General features: G+C 56.0%; 1 protein-coding gene across 6 annotated transcripts; it reads left to right on the top strand.

Moving 5' to 3' along the window:
- The first annotated feature begins 479 nt into the window (after positions 1-479).
- LOC119261003 (twinfilin-2) lies at positions 480-21,374 on the top strand. 6 transcript variants are annotated; one of them, XM_037530213.2, is made up of 11 exons: positions 480-629; positions 4,143-4,220; positions 6,547-6,725; positions 7,063-7,158; positions 7,351-7,455; positions 7,585-7,710; positions 8,400-8,550; positions 8,692-8,813; positions 9,218-9,362; positions 13,252-13,342; positions 14,192-14,389. In XM_037530213.2, exons 1-11 carry the CDS (start codon positions 605-607, stop codon positions 14,337-14,339), a joined length of 1,266 nt encoding a protein of 421 aa, XP_037386110.1. In that variant the 5' UTR covers positions 480-604; the 3' UTR covers positions 14,340-14,389. The 6 variants fall into 6 exon arrangements, with proteins under 6 accessions (XP_037386110.1, XP_037386127.1, XP_037386119.1 ...); XM_037530230.2 differs by lacking the exon at positions 14,192-14,389 and having other exon boundaries at positions 13,252-14,070; XM_037530222.2 differs by lacking the exons at positions 13,252-13,342; positions 14,192-14,389 and adding an exon at positions 10,426-12,382.
- Positions 21,375-22,855: the final 1,481 nt, after the last annotated feature.

The following is a 22,855-nucleotide window of genomic DNA, read 5'->3' as shown; positions in this document are numbered from 1 at the left end:
GAACTCCCACCCTTAGGGCAAGGCCAGGGGGCAGGGCCGCCTCGAGGTGCCCAGTTACCGGAGGTGCTCAGGATGCTGCGCGCACACACACGCGAGCGGCCGCCCACACGCAGACCCCATTCCCAGACGCCAAGGGGACAGACGTAGGTTCCACTCCGCGTGCAAACCCACCTGACCCGGGGGGCACGGACTGGAGCCTGCGGTGCGCGCGCTCGGATCCGCCCCGCCCCCGCAGGCCCCTTGGAGGAGGGCGCCCTGACACACCCGGGCTTGCGCCCACGCTGCCGGCCACACGCGGGCTCGGCGCTCTACTCCAAGCAGAGGCGCGCGCAGGCGCCCAGACGCCCAGACCAATTTCCAGCCACGGACCCCCGGGGCCGAAGCACCCCCGCGCGCAAGCGCGGCCCCGAGTCCCCGCCCCTCCCGGCCTTGCCCGTCGGGGGCGGGGCGCGCTGGGGGCGGGTCCTGCGGCACCGCCCGGGAAGCTGCGCGAGGCTGGGAGGTCGCGGCCACATCCTCCCCTTCCTCCGGGTCCCAGAGAGGCGAGCTGGGCCAGGATCGAGCTGAGGGCTCCGAGGGCGTGGGCGGAGCGGGGTACAGAGCCATGGCGCACCAGACCGGCATCCACGGTGAGGGCGGATGGAGGGAGGGCTGGGAGTCGAGGGTCTTGGATTGCGACTGCGCCCCCTCCCCGGCTGTGGGTTCCTGTCTCCTCCCAGTTACTAGCCGGGGGAAGCTTCCTGTTCTCTTTTGCAGCCACTGGTCTCCTGGGGTGGGCACCTAAGAGGTGGCACATATGACTGTGCATAGCTGGGAGTGGGTGGACATGTACATGCCCAGCTGGAGTGGAAGTATCTGTGTGCCCGTCTGGGGGTGGATGTGCAGTGTGTGCCCATCTCTATATTTTTGTTCCTTTCTGGGGGTGGGTGTACCGGATGTACATATCTGAGCGTGTACACGCATGTGCACTTGTCTTTTGTGTACAGTGCCTGTGTGTGCACATCTGGATGTGACTGCCTGTGCATCTCTAGGGTCATTTATGCACTTGTACTAGTGGCTGATTGAATGAATATTGTCACACGGAATCATCTTTAGACATCAGTGTTTTGGAACTTTGTGCTCACATCTGTGGGTGTCTGTGTGTGCACAATTTGGATGCATCGCAGTGTGCATTTGTTACCATGGATGCCTGTGTCTGTGTACAGGTTTGTGTCTATGTGAGGATGGGTCCCTAACCTTTGGCTCCTCCCAGGACCGTCAAACACTTGCCCAAACTAGGCTGGCGAAAACCTCGGAGGGGCTTCTCAAAGTGGGATGGAGAGTCGCCAGTCTGACCTTGACCTCTGATCTCCTTCCCATTTTTCTCTCAACTCCCATTTTTCGCCCCCTCCCCCCCAGCTCTCCTGCTCCTGAGCAGCCCGCTCCTTCCCAACTCCTGTCTGCCCCAGCCAAAGTTGAAAGTTCTAGCTCTAGGCAGGGGAGAGTCGAGAGGCCAGATAGGGATTGTGGGGAAGGGTCCTGGCTTAAGAGGTTCCAGGCCAGCTCTACCCTCCCCCAGCGCCAGGCTGCAGACTAGAGCATCAGCTTTCTCCCCAAGGGTCCTGGTTCCCTCCTCAGGCTGGGAGAGAAGCAGTGGCCAGGAGCCAGGTGTTTTGACTCTGTCTAGGTCTTGGTGTCCCCTTCTGTTGCTGGCCTGGGAGGGCTGGCTGGCCTGTGGGGGAAGGTATAGACTGCTTGCTCAGCCAGCCAGGTGGTTTGGCTATCAGCCACCCCTCACACCACACCAGGATCCCCGCCTGGGGCCACCACCATCGACCCTGTCTGACCACTTTTGTCTGACCACTTGTATCTTGACTTGCGGTTGTGGCTACTTGGTGCTTGACAGCCCTAAGAGGGTTTCCTGGCCCCACCCCCGCCCCACAGGACCAGAGATGGCAGGGGCCTGAGTCAGGGCCAGCCCTTCTCCAGGAGGAGCTGAGGGGCCACTTCATGACTCAGCCCACTAGAGGGAACTGCCACTGGCCTGTCCTGTCCCTTCCTTCCCCTTTGATCATTTCTGCTGCCTCTAACTGGGGAGGGCTAGAGGGGGTGTCGGAAATTAGGGTTCTTCCTCCTGCTCCAGAGTGACAGGTCCTGTGGCCAGGGCCTTGTCTCACTCCCTATTTCCCATATGGTGAGACAGACCTGCCTAGGGGATCACTGGAGACTGGCGCCCCCTCCCCCCCACCCCAGCTCTCCTGCTGGTGAGCAGCCCACTCCTTCCCAATTCCGGCCTGGGGAGGCAGTGGGAGAGATTGTTTTGGATGGCCAGCTCTGTCCTGCCCACAGGTGTGGATCTGCTGACCTCCGAGCAGGGCAGAGGAGGGACCTGTAACCTGAGGCTCAGGAGTTGGAGGGGTGGGCAAGGCAGTAGGGGTGGGGGTGGGGGAAGAAGGGCATGAATCTTTGATGATAAAGGCTCAGGTGTCCCAGGCATGGCCTCTGGATAATTGATGGTGGCTGAGGAGGCCTGGGAGGAGGAGCTGTCTCTTCCTCTACTGGGGTGTCACTTTGCCCTGGTAATACTAGAAGGAGCACGTCAGTCTCTCCCTTGGGGGAGCTTCTTGGTCTTCCCTCACAGAAGGTCTGGGCAGATGGAGGGGCAGCTTAGCACAGCCTGCCCCCATCGTTACTGTGATAAAATTTAATAATTGTTATTAAGTTACTGAGCACTTTTTCCCATTTACTCCTCACTAAAAGCCACTGTAGTTTGAGAGTATTCATTCTACCTTATAGATAGGAGATTGAGGGGGCATGCATAGCTCCTAGAAACATGGTGCTCCTAGGGCCAGGCTCTTCCTCAGGCAACAGCTTGCAATGGGCAATGCTTTCCTGACCCCTGCTGTGTCTCCATCCCATGCTGCTCTGAGCTCCAGGGTCTGCTTGGGGACCCTGCCTGCCCAGTGGCAGGTTCTGGGTCAGCCTACATGAGGGGCACTTGAGGACATGATCAGTTTGTTTTTCTGAAGCACCCCCTCCCCCACCCATGAGATGCCCAGTCCGGGCCCTATAAATATTCTCTGACCTCAGCCCTCCAGCTGTGGTCTAACAGAATTCTGACCCTTGGGTAGCCTCAAGGTCATGCTAGCCTGGCCTATGCACCCAGAGACCCAAGTAGGGCCTTTCCACACTTGGACCGTGCTTTCCTCATCTGAACCAAGAGTAGATCTCTGATTTCCCATGGTTCCTTTACACTGACCATGACCTGCGCTGGGAACCTTGGTCTTGGGCTGTCACCTTCCTGCTCTGTAGCCCTGGGACTCAGGCAGTTCTGTTTTGGGTAGTTCTTGAGGGCCACTCCTCCTCCAGGAAGCCTTCCTTGACTACCTGGAGCTTGGGGATTGGTTGATGGACTAGGCCTGGGTGTACTTGCATGCATGTCTGTGTGCCTGTGTGTTTCTATATATACTCTTTATATCCTCTTGCCTGCACATCTTAGGTGAGCTCTGCATTTGCCTGTGTTTGTCAGCACCCTGGGGACTCTCTAGGGACTCTTTCTCGCACACATATATATTTGCGTGCCTCAACATGTATGATCACCTATGTTTGACTAGCTGAGGGTGTGTTCATGTACAAGGAAGTTTGCATTTACATACTCTGTCACATACAGATGCTGGACGGAGTGTGTATCTGTTGACACCTATAACATGAGATGCATGCATGTGTGTGTATGCATGAACATAGTGGACAATGCACATTTGGGACATTTTTCCATGTGTTTCTGTGTCTGTGGCTATGATAGCATTGAGAGTGTCCCACACCAACTCAGTGTTGGGCCTTCCTGGGTGGGGTGCAGAGGACAGGTGGGGGCCTTTCCCACTGGCTGGTCTGGCCTGTCCCAGAGCCTGCCTTATCCTCAGTGGTCTGTCCCATCCCCACCCACCCCGTCACCAGAGCTATAACAGCCAGCAGGCCACCCGCCCGTCACCTCTGCTGACTAAATTTGGGAGCTGGTATTTATCAGCTGTCTCAGGTTCCCAGTCACATGGGGCCCTGTATTTAACCCCGGCTCCCAGCTCCGCCACCAGACCACGCAGGACAGAATACATCTTGAGCGGGTCCCTGCCCACGCTGCTTGCTCACCATGTTTCTCGTTCTTGTAGCCACCGAGGAACTGAAGGAGTTTTTTGCCAAGGCCCGGGCTGGCTCTGTCCGACTGATCAAAGTTGTCATCGAGGACGGTGAGTGCCTGCTGTGGCCTAGGACATTGGTTGAGGGCTGGAGCCAGCTGCTGTTCTGGGAGGTGGGGTGACTGGCTTCCAGTTCCATTAGGACCTGTTTCTCCCTCTGGGAATGGAGGGCAGCAGTTCCTTACAGGAGAGCAGTGGAGATGGGCATGAACATTATATACAGAGCAGGAAACTGAAGCTGGGGGGCTAGCAAGGGAAACCTGCCCAAAGGACCTGCTCAGCCTCCCCACAGTCAGTTAGGTATGGTGGGCCTAGTCAAGACACTGGGCTGGGCCAGGCAGGGGACAGGTGATAAGTGAAGCTGAGCACTGCCCCCTGTGGCCAGTGCCACTCGTCTCCATCTGTGCGCAGCAGGCCTGTTTTGAGTTGGCCTCTGGCCAGAAGGAATCCCAAGGAGAAGCCAGCCCTGCCCTTGGGAGGTGTCCCTTCAATGTGGAGAAGGGACTTCTGTCCAGCTTGCTTTGAGAACACAATGGAGAGGTTTCAGGCTTGCCTGGGCCTTGACATGGACCCCAGGGACCTGGAGGGGAGGTACTGGGGTACAAGGGTAGGGGGTGGGTGAGCTTGAGCTGAGACCTAAAGTGGGAGAGTTTGAAAAGGCAGAGAATGAGACTGAGGCTTGAGGGGACAGTCCTGGTAATGGGCTGCCCTCAGGGGTCCTTCTAGCCCACTGTGCAGTGGTGGGCCCTTTGGGAGACTCCCAAATGGGCTTGATGCCCATAGAATTGGCTCAAATCGTCCAGACCCAGGCTGTGCCATGGTTTGACTGGGGTTCCCAAGTTCAGATGTCCTCAGAGGTTGGGTCAGGTCACTGGGGTAGGTCACGAGTGAAGGCTTCCTGGGGAGCAAGCTACAGCTCCCCCAAAACCAGACTCATTGACCCTAGTCCTCAGCCCTCCCAAGAAGACCCCAATCCTCTTGCCCCACAGGCAAGATGTCCCTGCAGATAGTAAGCTGGAGTTGTCTTTAACTGGGCTCTTCTCTCAGGTCATGTTACGGTGGTTGGGCCACCTGGGAGTAGCCAGGAGGATCCAGGCCCCTGACAGGGGGCCACTGTCCATCTGCAACTGAATGTGGCTTGATATTCCTGAGAATGTTTCTAGAGAAGTTGTCAATTCTACTTCTTATGTAGAATTTCCCAGTTTGGAAATATTGGCTGCAAATTGAATGTTGACAGTGCCAATGGCACCTTCTCAGCCTAAGACTTCTGGTTTTCAACCCCGATCCCCTTTGGGTCAGAGGGTAGGTGAGGAGGCCATTGTGCAAACAGGTGGCTGGTCCGGTGGGCCTGGCATGTTGGGACTCCCAGTAAGCTGGGCCTGTTGTCTCCACAGGAGAGCCTGGTTGGGGCTAGGACCCCTCTGGTTAGGAGGTGACTGTCCCATTGCTCCAGCTCTTCCTCTGGCCTAGGCCTGTGTACACCTGGACTGTTGTTTGGGGCCCAGCCAAGGCCCAGCCCACAGGCTTATTAGGCTGATAGGCCAAGGGTATGTCCACCTTCAATGATCCATTCAGTCACTCTGCATCACCTGGGAGGTCAAGCCTGTGGGCCCCAGGCATTAGGGAGTTGGTTGCTTTTGATTTGTTCATTTTAGGGGATGGCACCCCCTCCTAGGTGGCAGCAGGATATCTGTCTATACACTTAGGGGCCCCTGTCACCCTCTGCCCTACATGCTTTTGCTCCTGGAGGTCCCTGTGACCCCGCCTCCTTCATCACATTTGTTCTGAGAAGGGAATACTGGAGTCCAGGCTGAGAGAGGAGGGAGAAGCAGGAGGTATGTGGGATCGTGAGTGAGCACCCATGTGTGTAATGTCCGTGAGGTGACTGTGGGCACGTGGCTGTTATCTCTTTTATACATATATATATGTATCACATCAGTCTTCATTTTTGTACAATGTACGTGGCTGTATCTCTTTGTGTGCTTGTCTGTGTTGGGTCATCTGGGCAACCAACTCCCTAATGCCTGGGGCCCGCAGACTTGCACCTCTCAGGTGGTGCAGAGTGCAGAGTGACTGAAGGTGAACATACGCTTGGCCTACCAGCCTAGGCCTGTGGGCTGGCCACAGGTGTGCACAGGTCTCACCTGTGTGCACACGCCCACATGTGTGTCGTGTAGAGGGAGAAGCCCCTAGCTGGTAGCTTTGTCCTCATTCATTCACTCACCCACTGATTCAGCCATACTGCTTTGTACTTCAGGGGAAGGTGGAGTGAGTGGGTGGCCAGGGGGTGTGAGCCATGGCCAGAAGTTGGAGGGCCAGAGCCAAAGGTGGTTGTGGGAGATGGCTACTCCTAGGCTCACCCGGCCTCTGCCCCCAGAGCAGCTCGTGCTGGGTGCCTCACGGGAGCCAGTGGGCTGCTGGGACAAGGACTATGATGGGGCCGTACTGCCGCTGCTGGATGCCCAGCAGCCCTGCTACCTGCTCTACCGCCTGGACTCGAAGAACGCCCAGGGCTTCGAGTGGCTTTTTCTTGCCTGGTCGCCTGATAATTCCCCCGTGAGTCCTAGGGACCCCTGCCAGCTCCAAGATGGTGGTGGTGGGGTGGGGGATGCTGAGCAAGATCACAAGGCCCTGCCCTGGGAAGTCTGAAGGGAGGGATATCAGGTCCTGCCCCAGAGTCTGAGAGGGGCAAGGCCCTGGGAGGCAGAGGCAGGGGCTGGGCCAGGGCTCCCCCTGCTGTTCCAGTTGCCCGCTGTGTTCTCCACTCAGTGCCTGGCCCTCTGCTGGTTGTGGAGGCATAATGCTAAGACTGGGTCCCCACCCAGTGACTCCTGTCTGCTCCTGGAGAGGAAGCCCTGCCCAAAGGGGTCTCACAGCTGCCTCTGCCCTTCAGGTTCGGCTGAAGATGCTGTACGCAGCCACAAGGGCCACAGTGAAGAAGGAGTTTGGAGGTGGCTACATTAAAGATGAACTCTTCGGGACTGTAAAGGTAGGGCTCCCTGCCTACTTCCCCAGGCCAGGAGGCCCAAAAAGGGTGGGTTGTTGTGCAGAGTCACAAAGCAAATGGGTGTCAGACTTGGGGATGATGAGGCCTGGGGATGGGGGCCGGGAGGGGCTGCAAGCCAGGTGTTCAGTGAGCTTCTGCCAAGGTATCCCTCTATGTCTGCGTCTACCCGGCCAGGATGACCTCTCCTTTGCCGGCTACCAGAAACACTTGTCATCCTGTGCGGCACCTGCCCCTCTGACGTCGGCTGAGAGAGAGCTTCAGCAGATCCGTATTAACGAGGTGGGTGTGCCAGATAGGGTGGGCAGAAGTCCCTGCTAGAGGCCTCAAGGTCACGTCAGCCCAGTTGGCTGAGCCTGTGCACTCTCCGTGGGCAGGTGAGGGCTTTGCTCACTGTTTACCTACTCCCAGGTAAAGACTGAGATCAGTGTGGAGAGCAAGCACCAGACTCTGCAGGGCCTGGCCTTCCCCCTGCAACCCGAGGCCCAGCGGGCACTTCAGCAGCTCAAGCAGAAGATGATCAACTACATCCAGCTGGTGGGTGCCTCTTCCCAGCCCCAGAAGCACACACAGGGTACCCCCCCATCCCTACTCCTGCTCAGATACACATGCAAATGTGCACCCTCCCCCACAAGCCTGTCCACTTTAGTTTACCCACCTGCTTGTGAATAGTGCATGCGCTTGTCCCCTGCCCAGCCCCTGCACACCTCATGGACACTGTGTGACACTCCTCCACACTGTACACATACTCACCCCAGTGTTGGCACTGACCCCTCAGCCCCGAGTCTGAGTTGTCTTCCATTGCCCCTGACCATCGCCTTTCCCAGGCAGGGTCCCACTGTCCCAGTGGTCCAGGCTGCCCCCTTTCAGGCAGAATGGCTTCTCCCTTCTAAGGCATGTTCCCAGAGGCCTTTTTTCTGAGGATGAGCTGGCCTCCCGGAAGTGGAGTCCCTCCCCACAGTCCTGTCCACCATCCTTGGTGGGAGTTCTTTCTCTAGCAGAGTTTTCAAAGGGGTAAAAGTGAGAATGGGCCTAAGAGTGGCTCCCTTAGAGGAACCTCCACAGAAGTGTGCTGCTAGGAGGAGCTCCCTGGGAGAGGGATCTCTCTAGTAGGCTTCTCCTCGGTCCTGCTTGCCATCTAATCCAACTGCAGCCTCAGAATTCTTACCTGGAGGGTGGTCTGAGTGGTACCCCCATGCCCTCACATCCTCCCTCCCCCTTGGCAGAAGCTGGACCTGGAGCGGGAGACAATTGAACTGGTACACACAGAGCCCACAGATGTGTCCCAGCTGCCCTCACGGGTGCCCCGAGATGCTGCCCGCTACCACTTTTTCCTCTACAAGCACACCCATGAAGGCGACCGTCTTGAGTCCGTGGGTGAGTGGCCACAGCAGGGCCCCTGCGCCTGTGGCTGGGGAGGAGCAGCACTAGCCTATAGCTGGTGTGCTGTGGCAGGGTGGCGGTGTGGGCCTGCTGGCTTTCCAAGCCTGCCTTGGCTCACCTCCCCATCCCCCACAGTGTTCATCTACTCCATGCCGGGGTACAAGTGCAGCATCAAGGAGCGCATGCTGTACTCCAGCTGCAAGAGCCGCCTCCTGGACTCAGTGGAGCAGGACTTCCAGCTGGAGATCATTAAGAAGGTGGATGCCCATTCCCAGGGCCCTGTCACCCCACTCTCCACATGGGGCGTTGGAGTCCTGAAACAAGGGCAGAATAGGGGTCATTGTTGTTCTGTTGGATGGATGGGGAAACTGAGGCCTGAGGGGTAACATGCATCATCAAGGCTACTGGCTAACTGACATGGAAAGCCCTTGCCCTGACTACCTCCTTTTCCTGGGTCTGAAAGGTAGATGGGGGTGCCCAAGGCTTGAAGGGCAGCAGGCTTCTGTTCTTGTAGGTGACATCCCCAGGTGGGGATCTGGAAGGAGACCCTAGGACTGGTGTATGAGAGATCAAGGGGTGCCCTAGAATTGGGATGTCCAAGGGTGATCTTTGTCAGACCCACACCCCACCATCGGGGTGACCACCGTCTTATCCCTTACAGATTGAGATTGAGAACGGGGCAGAGCTGACAGCTGAATTCCTCTACGATGAGGTGCACCCCAAGCAGCATGCCTTCAAGCAGGCCTTTGCCAAGCCCAAGGGCCCTGGAGGCAAGCGGGGCCACAAGCGCCTCATCCGTGGCCCCGGTGAGAATGGGGACGACAGCTAGGGTGGCCAGACCGGAGCTGTGCCGGCATGTGGACCGTGGGGCTGCCTGCCCACCCCCTCTCCCCCTGCCCTGCCCTGCTTCTGGCCACCTCCCGCCTTCCTAGCCTGGGCGCCAGCGGAGGGCTGCTTCCTGTGGGGTAGGAGGGCTGGTCACTGGATAGCTTTGCAGCTTCTGAGGGCCACTGGGCTGGCATTTGTGACTCTTCCATTGCTGTCTCTGCCTCTCGTGTGTCTGCGGCCATCTGGGGACCCTGCCCGACTGTCTCATGGGGCCTGGGTGGTGAGCCTGGCCTGAGCCTGACCCCCAGGGGAACTGAAACTAGGGTCTTGGCGCAGCCCTTGAAGCCTTTGGCAACAAGGGTGGAGTTAGTTGTGGCTGGGCAGGGGTCGCTGCAGAACGATATGGTTGAATGCTGTATTTTTTAAAGAATAAAATATTTTTAAATCAACACTGAGTCTGACCCTGAAGGTCCACCTCTGACACTGGGACCTGGGAGGTCCTGTGCCTGTAACTGTCCCAGAAGCGGGGGAAGGAATCTATTGGCCTGCTAGGTGGGGCCTGAGCACTCCTGGCTGCAGGCGAATGTGTCTGTGTGCGAGGGCACAGCCTCACACAGGCCCCTTTATTCCTGTCGGCTCTGCCAGCAGAGACAGGTGTACCTCTGCTGTCATAGGGGAATCTGAGTGTATTGGTTTTCTGTGGCTGCCAAAACAAAGTACCACAAACTTAATGACTTAAAATAACACAAATTTATTCTCTTGGAGTCCTTGTAAATCCGACAGAGCTAAAAATCAAAGTGTGGGCCAGGCTGGCTCCTTCGGAGGCCTCTGGAGAATCCATTTCCTTTTTCAGCTTCTAGAGGCAGTCTGCACTCTTTGGCTTCTGTCCCTTTCCTTCCATCCGCAGAGCCAGAGGCATAGCACCTCCTGATTCTGCTCCCCTCAGCTTCTGTGGATGCATGGCTTTCTTGTGTAGTGCATCTCCCCCTGCCTCTGTATTGTAAGGACACGTCTTGTGTTCACCTCCTCCCCCCACCCCAGATACCCCAGAGTCTCTTGCCGTCTCAAGACCCTCAATTCCACCTGCCAAATGCTTTGATCATGTGAAGGAACCAATTCAGTTTCCAGGACTAGGATGTGGATCTCCCTGGGGGCCATTCTTCAGCCTGCCGTGATGATTAAGTTCTTTTTTTTTTTTTTTCCACGCGAAAAGCGATGATTAAGTTCTACTCACTAGGTTTCGCGCCTCTACAGGTCTGAGGAGTGGTGTTTGTGGACATCTGAATCTTGGTGTGTCCAGTTCATGTGTGCACAAGGGCAGACTTCTCTGTGAGCTCTTTGGCCATCTGCTAGCTGCATTCTCCCCAAGGGCCTGGATCCCTGGGACCAGCGACCCTGAGACAATCCCTTTCAGACTTGCTACTCAGCTGGCCACAGGGCTTCATTCTCTGCCTCTGAGAAGTGAGTGGAAGTTCCCTCCCATCCCAGGTGGGGACTGTGGGGTTGATGATGGATAGTTGTTGAATGAGCATTCCTTTTTTTTAGGGGCACATCTTAAACTAGGGTTCAGGGCAGTGTCCCATCACTAGGGTCTTTTTATAAAGGTTTATTTTTATTTATGCATACAAGAACTGGGGTATAGGCCACAGGTGTGGGGGGTGAGAAGATTCACCAGAGACAGAGTGGGGAGCAGAACAGGCAGATCTGCTGAAATGCACTGCTGAGGGGAGCAGTGGTCGAGTCAGGAGAGGTCTGCTATGCCATGTGGGTTGCTCCCTGGCCAGGGATTGAACTCATGCTGCAGTGGCTGGCAATTGCTTGATGGAAACCCCATCACTAGGGTCTTGCTCAGCCTCTACAAAAACCCCTAGAACAGAGCTGGGACCTTAGCATCCAGAGAAGTTTTGTCCTTGCTTACGCCAAACACTGTGTTCCCAGGTGGGCAGGAAGACCAAGTCATTCTCCCTGCATGCACAAATACACATTGCTCTATCACCTGGGCCTGTGAGCCAGCTGGATGCCTGGCAGCTTACAGCCACCATGAGACCCACCAGAAGTGGCCATGAAAAAGCAGGAGTAGGGCCTCCTCGGTGGCACAGCGGTTGAGCGCTGGGTTGCAAAGCTGCCCGCAGTCTCTGCAGCTCCGGTTTGATTCCCGGCTGCTCCCCGGCCACCGGAGGAGGGTCCCACATGGCGCGCAGACCTCTCCTGCCACCCGCTGCTCCCCTCAGCAGTGTACTTCGGTCCTTCTGCCTGCTCTGCTCCCGGCTCTGGCTCTGGTGAATTCTCTCACCCTCCCGCGCTTCTGACTGTACCCAGTGCTTGTATGAATAAATAAATAAATCTTTAAAAAAATATATAATATACAAAATAAATAAATAAATAAACAAATAAATAAAAAAAGAAAAGAAAAAGCAGGAGTAAAGGGGTGGCCAATGCACAGCCATGCCTCCTCCCAGCAGAACCTCCATTCAATCATTCATTGAACCATCACTCAGAGACACTGTGCCTGCCCAGAGCTGGTTACTGGAACCCATGGGGTCAGCAATTCTGAGCACCACATGTAGGACGCTGTGCTGGACCCTGAGGACACAGACAAAAGATCCCTGCCCTCAAGGAGCTGCCATTCCGCAGTGGAATAAGACAGTCTACCATAGTCCATGAAAAATCACCGATATGGTGTGATAGCAGGTAAAAGCTGTTAGGACCGAGACAGCAGATAAAGGGGCTCAGGAGGGTCAGATCTGGGGCAGGGGGTTTATAAGACTGCAAGGGCAGGTCTCATGGAGAGGGTGCCATGGAAGTAGACACTTAGAGGAGACAGTGGAGGGGCCACTTGTGCATCTGGGAAAGGAGCTTCCAGGCAGAAAGAGCAGTGCCTTCACGGGCCCTGAGGCAGGAGGGTTCATTCAAACAGCAAGGAGGCGGGAAAGGCTGCAGCAGGGCAGGGAGATTGTGGGACCTTGTTGGCTGTGGTTTTGACTCCAGACAGAGCTATGGCGGGGGTCTGAGCGGGGGAGGGGGAGGCTAATATAACTTAGGGGCCAAATGTGAGTAAGCTGTGGGGTCCACGAGCAGAAGCCGGGCAACGTGGGAGGAGGGGGCCACCGTGTCGCTGTAGGTGAGAGATGGTGGCTCAGTCCAGGTTGGTGGATGTGAGGGTGCTGGGCAATGGCAGATTTTGGGCACTCTGAAGGTGGGGCCAACAGGACTTACTGAGAGTCCCAGGAAACCGTGAGGCTTCGGTCTGAGTAATTTGTGTTACTGCCACAGGGTCAGGAGCCGACTGGAGTCTCCTCCAGGAGGTCCAGCTGGATCAGCCATGGGGGTTGTGCTCTCTTGGGGCACTGGGTGCACTGGAAATTCAGAAGGGGAAGTGGCAAGACTGCAGTAGAGGGATGCAACCTGGGCAAGGCCCTGGGAGCTCTGGGGATGTGCTTGTGTGGTCAGAAAGGGGCAGATGCAGGAACCGCTGGTCTGAGTATGTTGTTTGTGGGGTGGTGGCTGAGCATGAGGGTGAGAGATTCCTCTTGGGATGGGGAGGGCCCTGGCATGGATGTCAGCATGCCCACCCACTTCTGGCACTGCCCCTAATTCCAATCTCTCACTGACCTTGGACTGCACTCTGGGCTTGATTTCTCCTTGCATTTCCCTGAGGACAGGTGTGAGGGCTCAGAGAGATGTGGCTGTGGGCGCGGAGACAGGAGAGTGGAAAGAGGAAGGAGGGAAAATTTGTCTGCTGCATGTCTATGCAAATAGCCTCTGACTCATTGAGCCCCCACCCCATGGGCAGGATGGGGTGAGGGAGTCGGGTACTAATATATTGTGAAATTCTCACTTCCTTTGTTCTCAAAACTGGTGCCACAGAAAGAGACCAGGCACTTGAAGCATCCTTCCCTGCAGCTCCTGCCCCGCTGGCCGGCCAGGCCCGCTGGAGAAGCACCTGCTTCCTGTCATGGTAGGATAGCAGCCCTCAGGTCCCCCTCCCCACCAACCCCTGGAAGGGGACAGCCTGGGAAGTGGTAGGGAGCGAGTGGGCTTGGTGGCTGCACACCAGAGTGGAGGGGCTGTCACGCAGCCCTAAAGACATTCAATGAACCCTGAAGACAGCCCTTCTCTGAGCAGAGACTCAGCCCATTGCGTGCCGAAGAGACTGGGGCCCAGGGCTGTGCTCAGAGTTGGCGCTGGGGAGATGCACAAAGCTGGACACCCCAGCGGTGCTGTCTGACGCTTTGCTGCCCTCTCCTCCCTCCCATCCTCTACCCACAGCAGGTTTCCTGCTCTCGGGATGGGTGAGGTGGGCAGTGCCCGTCCTAGGCTGGGTGAGGAGGCAGCCAGTCTGGACTTCAGCAGGAGACCCTCATTCCTACCTGGGTTTTGGCCAAGGGATGAGGGCGGCTCGGCTGGAGGGAAGGAAGCAGATGCCCCCTTGCTCGGGAGGAAAGGGAATGGTCGCTGAGGAAGTGAAGTGGAAAGTGGGGGGAGAGCGCTGGGGGCAAAGTGACCACTTGTCTGGGTTTCCTGTCCAGCTGGGGCTTGGTTAGGAGTGAAAACGCTGGCCCACGAGTCTGGACTCCTGGTCCAGAACCAGTTTTGAGTCCTAAATTCTGAGACAAAGGTTACATCTTATATGTAGATCCAGATTCCTCAGGAGCCTTGGAGAATGGGGTGGGGGCTGGGCAGAACGGCAGCACCTGGTGGACGGCTTGGAGGGTGGGGGGTGGGAACCCTCTTAGGGGGTTCCCCTGAAGTGGGGAGGGGGAGGTGGCACCGAGGTTGCGCACTCACACAGACCCCACCCCCACAGGGCCCCTGCTGCAGGGCCCTGCACCCCTTGGCTCTCCTGGTACAGGTGGTGGTGCCGGCTGTGGTCCTGGCTCTGGGCACCCTCCCTGCCTTCCTGCCCTGTGAGCTGCAGTCACACGGCAAGGTCAACTGCGACTGGCTGTTCCTGAAGTCTGTGCCCCACTTCTCAGCGGCAGCACCCCGTGGCAATGTCACCAGCCTTTCCTTGCGTTCCAACCGCATCCACCACCTGCATGACTCTGACTTTATCCACCTGCCTAACCTGCGGCATCTCGACCTCAAGTGGAACTGCCCACCGGTGGGCCTCAGCCCCATGCACTTCCCCTGCCACATGACCATTGAACCCAAGACCTTCCTGGCCATGTCCACCCTGGAGGACCTGAACCTGAGCTACAACGGCATCACCACTGTGCCCCCGCTGCCCAGCTCCCTGGTGTCACTGTCCCTGAGTCGCACCAGCATCCTGACTCTAGACCCCACCCACCTCAAGGGACTGCATGCCCTGCGCTTCCTATACATGGATGGCAACTGCTATTACAAGAATCCCTGCCAGGGGTCAGTGGAGGTGACCCCAGGCGCCCTCCTTGAACTGGGCAACCTCACCCACCTGTCACTCAAGTACAACAACCTCACGGCGGTGCCCCGCAGCCTGCCTCCCAGCCTGGAGTCCCTACTGTTGTCCTACAACCACATCGTCACTCTGGGCCCTCAGGACCTGGCCAATCTGACAGCCCTTCGTGTGCTTGATGTGGGTGGGAACTGCCGGCGCTGTGACCATGCCCGCAACCCCTGCATTGAATGCCCAAAGGGCTTCCCCCGGCTGCATCCCGACACTTTCAGCCACCTGAGCCACCTCCAAGGTTTGGTGTTGAAGGACAGTTCTCTCTTCAGCCTGAACAATGCCTGGTTCCACGGCCTGGACAACCTCACAGTGCTAGATCTGAGTGAGAACTTCCTGTACGACTGCATCACCAAAACGACGGCCTTCAGTGGTCTGGCCCAGTTGCGCAAGCTCAACCTGTCCTTCAATTACCACAAGAAGGTATCCTTCGCCCACCTGCAGCTGGCACCCTCCTTTGGGAGACTGGTTTCCCTGCAGACACTGGATATGCATGGCATCTTCTTCCGCTCTCTGAACAGTAAAACGCTCGAGCCACTGACCAAACTGCCCATCCTCCAGGAACTGCATCTGCAGATGAACTTCATCAACCAGGCCCAGCTCAGCATCTTTGGGACCTTCCCGAGCCTGAGCTTTGTGGGCCTGTCAGACAACCGCATCAGCGGAGCTGGGAAGCCAGAGGCCACCATGGACCAGGCAAACGATGGGAAGAAGGTTTGGCTGCTGTCCAGAGACCTCTCTTCACTAGGATGGGACAACCCCAACCCTGGGGAGTTCATGCCTAGCTGCAAAACCCTCAACTTCACTTTGGATCTGTCACGGAACAACCTGGTGACCATCCAGCCAGAGATGTTCTCCCGTCTCTCCCGCCTGCAGTGCCTGTGCCTGAGCCACAACAGCATCTCACAGGCGGTCAATGGGTCCCAGTTTGTGCCACTGACCAACCTGCGTGTGCTCGACCTGTCCTACAACAAGCTGGATCTGTACCACGGGCGCTCCTTCACAGAGCTGCCGAGACTGGAAGCCCTGGACCTCAGCTACAACAGCCAGCCTTTCAGCATGCAGGGCGTGGGCCATAACCTCAGCTTTGTGGCCCGGCTGACTGCCTTGCGCTACCTCAGCCTGGCACACAATGGCATCCACAGCCGTGTGTCCCAGGAACTCCGCAGCACCTCTCTGTGGGCCCTGGATTTCAGCGGCAATGACCTGAACCGCATGTGGGCTGAGGGAGACCTCTATCTCCACTTCTTCCGAGGCCTGAGAGTCCTGGTCCGGTTGGATCTGTCCCAGAATCGCTTGCATACCCTCCTGTCATGCAACCTGGACAACCTTCCCAAGAACCTACGACAGCTGTGGCTCCGTAACAATTTTCTGGCTTTCTTCAATTGGAGCAGCCTGGCCCTCCTGCCGAACCTGGAAGCCCTGGACCTATCAGGAAACCAGCTGAAGGCCCTGGCCAATGGGACCTTACCTGCCGGCACCCGGCTCCAGAGGCTGGACCTCAGCAGCAACAGCATTAGCTTCGTGGTCCCTGGCTTCTTTGCTCCAGCCCAGGGTCTGCGAGAGCTCAACCTCAGTGACAATGCCCTCAGGACGGTGGAGCCCTCCTGGTTTGGTTCCCTAGCGGTCGCCCTGAAAATCCTAGATGTGAGCGCCAACCCGCTGCACTGTGCCTGTGGGGCGGCCTTTGTGGACTTCCTGCTGGACGTGCAGGCAGCTGTGCCTGGGCTGCCCAACCGCATCAAGTGCGGCAGTCCAGGCCAGCTCCAGGACCTCAGCATCTTTGCACAGGACCTGCGCCTCTGCCTGGACGAGTCGCTCTCCTGGCACTGTTTCGGCTTCTCGCTGCTGGCAGTGGCCCTGGGCCTGACCGGGCCCATGCTGCACCACCTCTGTGGCTGGGACCTCTGGTACTGCTTCCACCTGTGCTTGGCCTGGCTGCCCCGGCGTGGGCGGCGGCGGGGCGCAGATGCCCTGGCCTACGATGCCTTTGTGGTCTTCGACAAGGCGCAGAGCGCAGTAGCTGACTGGGTGTACAACGAGCTAAGGGGGAGGCTAGAGGAGGGCCGTGGGCGCCGGGCCCTGCGCCTGTGTCTGGAGGAGCGTGACTGGCTACCTGGCAAAACCCTCTTTGAGAATCTGTGGGACTCAATCTATCGCAGTCACAAGACGCTATTTGTGCTAGCCCACACTGACCGGGTCAGCAGCCTCTTGCGGGCCAGCTTCCTGCTGGCCCAACAGCGCCTGCTGGAGGACCGCAAGGACGTGGTGGTGCTGGTGATCCTGCGTCCTGAGGATGCTTACCGCTCCCGCTACGTGCGACTGCGCCAGCGCCTCTGCCGGCAGAGCGTGCTCCTTTGGCCTCACCGTCCTAGTGGTCAGGGCACCTTCTGGGCCCAGCTGGGCATGGCCTTGACCAGGGACAACCGCCACTTCTACAACCAGAACTTCTGCCGGGGCCCTACTACAGCCTAATAGCTAAGCGACTGCCCAGCACTGCCCAACTCCCAGCCCCCAACTTGCCTCCCCTGCTCCCTGCATACCACAGCCACTCAATAAATGCTACTAGCATGCCACACTGCTAACCCTGAGCAAATAGGAGGTGTTATTGGAGGAAGGAAGGAGAAAGGAGAAAAGGTGATGGGGAGAAATTGCCATGGAGAAAAGCAGAGGAGCCACAGGATGCAGGGCTTCCCAAGGGAGAAGTTACTGTGGTCACACCCATCCTCGCAGGGCAGTCTGCTGAAGGTCTTGGTCCTTCCCACAGAGCAGACTGGGTCTCCTGGCCCTTGTCCTCCCTGCCCCAGGCCATGCCAGGCAGCCCTGCTAAGGCTGACTCTGCACATTTCTGTTGGCTTCAGGATCTGTCTCCTTCACTTGCTGGACTGAAAATGTCTCGAGACCAGAGAACTTGGCTTCCTTCATTTTTGCCTCTTGGCTCAGCCCCCTGCAAAGCTCCTGAGAGACAGCAGCAGCCCTGGGGAATGTTCATCTCAAGTGGGTGGGAGAAAGCTCTGCGGCAACGTCAGAGGGGAAATTGCGCCCTCTGGTGGCCATTCATGTGCTGCTGCACCCAAGAGGCTGCTCAGATGAGGGAGATGAAGGCTTGCGGGTATATGTTGGGGTCAGGGAGTTGGGAACACAGAAGATTCTAGAGGGAGCCCAGGACCTATCCCTTCCACCTAGAATGCTGGTCTCTGTTCTGACATCAATGGGACACCTAGGTTGAGGTGCTGCCTGTAGCCACCTACGGTGGCTACAACGGTAGGGCCCCCCCTTTCATGACCCTGCCTCACTACTGATTACACTTAGGTGGGAAATGTAGTCACATCTACTAGAATGGAGTATGTGTGAGTGTTTCTGGTTTTAATATCCACTGTAGATGATGAGACGCTGCTGGGAGCCCCCATGACCAGTTTTGGAGGTAGCCTGCTTAGGTCCACATTCAACGAGTATGTGGGGAGTTGTGGCTTGTGTCAGGCCTGGAGCCTGGAGGTGCTTTGCTTGGATCAATTGCCTACACCACCCCACCACCAAACTTACCCTTTGAGGAGCAGGGGAGCCAAGGGCAGCCTGACAGTTGGAGCTATGGCCTGGGGCAGCAGGAAAGTGGATGCCACTTAGCTGGCCAGGCCAGTTTGGGACCAGCTCCTTTGCTCAGGGTTGGAGCTGGCAACAGACTAGTCTAATCTTGCAGCCTGATTGTGGGCAGATCTGGAGGTGGGGGGGTAAGGGGGGAGACTGCCCTCCCTTGAGGATTCAGCTGGGAGAGAAGTATAGAGAAGTATAGGCCGCCTTCCTCTTTCTGATTTGGACACAGTGCCTTCTGCGGTGGGCCCCTGTTAATTGTTTGCCTGAAAGAAAGACAGACCAGATGGCAGTTATCTGTCCCACAGTCAAAAGGCCTGGGCAGGCCCTGGACTGATCTGAGAGGGCTGGCTTAGTTCTGAAGGAGCAGGCTGAGGCAATGCTTGGCCCCATGAAGTTCCTTGGCCTGTACTTAGGGAGAAAAGAAAACAAAAACTGTACTTCCCCAGGCTGGAATCTCGGGGAGGCCCCTTATGAGTGGTTCTCAGACTGTTCCAACACACCCAGAAACAGCTGCCAGAGGCAGGGCCCTGATGGGGATGGCATTTTGCAGGAAGGAAGCACAGTTTGTCTGTCTTTCAGAACAGCATGGTCTGCCTCAAGCAGTTCCCAGCCTCTCCACTTCCCACCCACCCACTTGTGCTCACAGTGCTGGTTCTGTGGGGGCTGCATTGTGGAGATGAAGCCTGGGACTATGGTATTATCGTCCTAATCGGGTCCTTTCGCTTGCCCTCAGACTCTGAACCACGAGATTGTTTCCACACAGGAAGCTTTTTATTAGCTAGTGGCACCACATTGGGAGAATAGCAGAGTTTGTACTCAGGAAAAGACTGTCTGCCCGCTTGTGTCGAATGAGGGAAGATTGTATGGAAAGAAAGGAATGTGGGGACACACAGGGCAGGGAGGCAGTTTATTTTCAGGTGGGGGAGGGCACCAGGCAGTCTAGGGGCAGTCAATCGCTAGGTGGTTGATGAAATTTCTGAAATCTATGTTCTCTTCCTTGTCATCAGTTTAAAATGATCTGTGGGTGTTCGTCAAGCATCAATGCTATCAGGATGCTCGGAAGGCACAGAAATATTTTGCTAAGTATTGAGCAACCCATTACCGTGGCCCCGAGGAATACAGTACAGTGGCTTCTCCGGCAGGGGTCATGCCATTATCCTTGGCTCAGGCCTGACCACAAGCCTCAGAAGACTCTCGGGCTCCATTTAAATGAACTGGGGTCTAGGTACTTGGTTCAGGCTGCAGGGACAAGCTCTACCGCTGTCTGTGGGCTTCAGAAGGGGCTGAGCCCCACTAACCCAGGTTCTGCTGGGGGTGGTAGGAAATGGTTTCGGCGGGGCTGGGTGGGGACACCTCCTACTAACTGTGGTCCAGAAGGATGCTCGTGATGGACTCCAGCCCTCTTGCTTGTGCTGGAATTCTGAGACCATGAACTCTGCTGGAAACATAGTTCTGCAAGGCCAGGGACGAGAAGGCTCAGGTGACATTACATGGGGTAGTAGTCAACTTGGTCATGTGGGCAGGTGACCGCCCCTTTGGAGGCTAAGTTTGTTCATCCGTAAATAGGAATGGTCAGAGATCCTGCCACTGTTACCAGGATTTGTGGTATTATGTGCAAAGGGCTGAGAAACCTGGAAGGTACTCGGTTGTCATTATTAGGTAAGGGGATTTATGCTCAGGACAAACAGCTGATGTGGCTTCGATATTTTATCTCTCCGCGCAGAAACTAATCTGTGAGCCAGGGAACCGTGAAGAGCACATTGAACAGGGTGCAGAGGCAGCCATGGCTGAATCAGAAGTGCATGAAGTGGGGAACAGGACTAGGGCCCCTGGGAAAGCTCCCGGTGTTATTTCTCGTGCTTTGTTGCTACCGGATGGCAGAGGGATGGGCACAAGACTCAGGAGAACCTGACTGAGGGAAGCACAAATGGTAGAAAATCCTACTGACTAAGGTTTCAACTTCAACTCACTGTTTCCCTCTGGGACACTTTAATGCCCTAGGTTTCTAAATATTCTTGTAAAACTGCCATGACATGGTGCAGTTTTTTCTTAATAGACGTCAAGTAATCTCATTTTGAAGCAGTTCACAAATCCCATCCACTTCTGGCAGATCATTCTATTCTTTGCCTCCTAACCCGAGGAGACAGAAGTGAAAAGTGTAGCTAATGCCCTGTTGGCCCCGCTGGCTCTGAGTCTCCTGAGAAGGAAAAGCCGAGGGAGTTCCAGGCGTGGGGATGGGAGGGGCCGTGGAGAGCCCTGCGAGCTGGCAGGAGCAGAGCTGGGCAAGCAGAGTGAGTCTGTTTCCTGGGCAGTGGGAACCCTGTGGGGTTCCCGGGCGACTCCCACACACCCCGGGGCCTGCCTGGATGTGTGACTTTATCTGAGGGGGTCACGCCGGTCCTGGTAAGGACGCATGTGCCCCTGCCGGTCTCCTGGAGGATGTGCTGGCACAACCCAGACAGAACAGAGCACAAAGGGAGTGGGGAGGCGAGGGGACTCTGTCCTCCACCTGCATGTTTCTTCTTCAGCTCGTATGGTCTTTCTAGTAAAGCAAACTGGGAGGTTATCGTTGGTCCCTGCATAGAGTGAAGATTTGTGTCCCCTCAAATTTCACGTTTAAGCCCTAACCCCAACATGACAGTATTTGGAAGTTACAGACATACCTTGTTTAATTGTGCTTTTTACACATCGAAGGTCCGCGGCAAAAACGAAGGGTTTCTATAGAGTTGGCAGGTGGCCAGCATTTTAGAAGAAAGGTATATACATGTTGTGGTTGGTTAGACATGACCCCATTGCACAGTTAAGGAACTACAGTGTAAACATAGCTTTCATATGCATTGGGAAACCAAAACATTTGTGTGATTATTTTACTGCGATATTTGCTTTATTGTGGTGGTCTGGAATCAACCTGAAATGTCTCTGAGGTGTGCCTGTAATCAGATTAAGATGAAGCCATGAGGGCCTCCCCAGTGGCGCAGTGGTTGAGCGCTGGGTTGCGATGCTGCCCGCAGCCTCTGCAGTGCCGGTTCGATCCCCGGCTGCTCCCCGGCCACCAGAGGAGGGTTCCACATGGCGCGCAGACCTCTCCTGCCGCCCGCTGCTCCCCTCAGCAGTGTACTTCGGTCCTTCTGCCTGCTCTGCTCCCCGCTCTCGCTCTGGTGAATTCTCTCACCCTCCCGCGCTTCTGACTGTACCCAGTGCATGTATAAACAAAACAAACAAATAAATAAAAACATGCCTCTATTAAAAAAAAAAAAGATGAAGCCATGAGATGGGCCTCTCATGAGTGGCTTTGTAAAAAAAGGAAGGACAATCTCTTTCTATGAGCATACACTGAGGAAAGGCCACACAGTTTGTAGCAGACAGCTGTCTACAAGCCAGAAGCAGCTCTTCACTAGGAAGTGAATCTGCCCACACCTTGGTCTTAGAGTCCAAGCCTCCAGAACTGCGGGAAATATAAATGTCTGTTGTTTAAGCCCTGTCGTCTATGGTGTTTATTATGGCAGCCTGAGCTAAGACAGCCCTTTTCACTCACTCAGCACACATGCATTTGGCTCTCACTGTTATCTCAGGTGCTGGGCAGGGGCGATGTGTGGAAGATATGGAAATGATAAGAAAGGACAAATGATCAACATTGTGATGGCGACCAGAGCTTTAAAAGGCAGCATGGTAAGAGGTCAAGGGCCGACCAGAATGTGTAGGGGCTGCCTTATCCTTAGGTAGGGGAAGGAAGAGGAGAAGAGAGGGAAGGTCTCCTGAGAGACTCTTGTCCTGAGTGGAGGGAGGCAGCCACACTGTGATCCAGAGTAGAAAAATCCAGGCAAAGGAATCATGGCTAAAACCAAGGTCTAGAAGCTAGTGATGCCAGCAGTAATTGAGGCTCAGAAGTGTGTGCCATCATATGAAGCAGTGAACAAACAAGGATGGATGGGACATGAGACTGGGAAGCTGGATGAGATCCTGATCCCAGAGAATGTGATCAACCTGTGAAGAATTCTATATTTGGCAAATTCTAGATTTACTCAGTGCAACTGAAAGACCAGGAAAAGTTTTCTGCAGGGGAGGGACATGATCTGATTTTTATTTTATAAAGATTTTATTCCACGTAGAACTGGGGTATAGGCCAGAGGTGGGGAGGGTGAGAGGCCAGAGACAGAGTGGGGAATAGAACAGGCAGATCCACTGAGATACACTGCTAAGGGGAGCAGCGGGTGTGACAGGTGAGGTCTGCTGGGCCATACGTGGGTCAGCTCCCTGGCGGGATTATCAAACTCAGGCCATTGTGGTGATAGTGCTGAGACTTAATCCCTAGGCCACCAGAGAGGACCTGTTCTGATTTTTAAAAGCATTCTCAGACTGTTGTCTGGAATGGAGGTTGGGCAGATGCTACATATGATGGTGTCAAAACTAGAATGGTTGCAGTGGAGGTGACAAGAAGTAGCCTGGCCTGAGATG

The sequence above is a fragment of the Talpa occidentalis genome, unplaced genomic scaffold (assembly GCF_014898055.3).
Source record: "Talpa occidentalis isolate TD23 unplaced genomic scaffold, MPIMG_talOcc4v2.1 talOcc4.10, whole genome shotgun sequence".
NCBI lineage: Eukaryota > Metazoa > Chordata > Mammalia > Eulipotyphla > Talpidae > Talpa > Talpa occidentalis.
The sequence above is the reverse complement of the archived record's forward strand: the minus strand, read 5'-3'. Positions and strand labels throughout refer to the sequence as shown.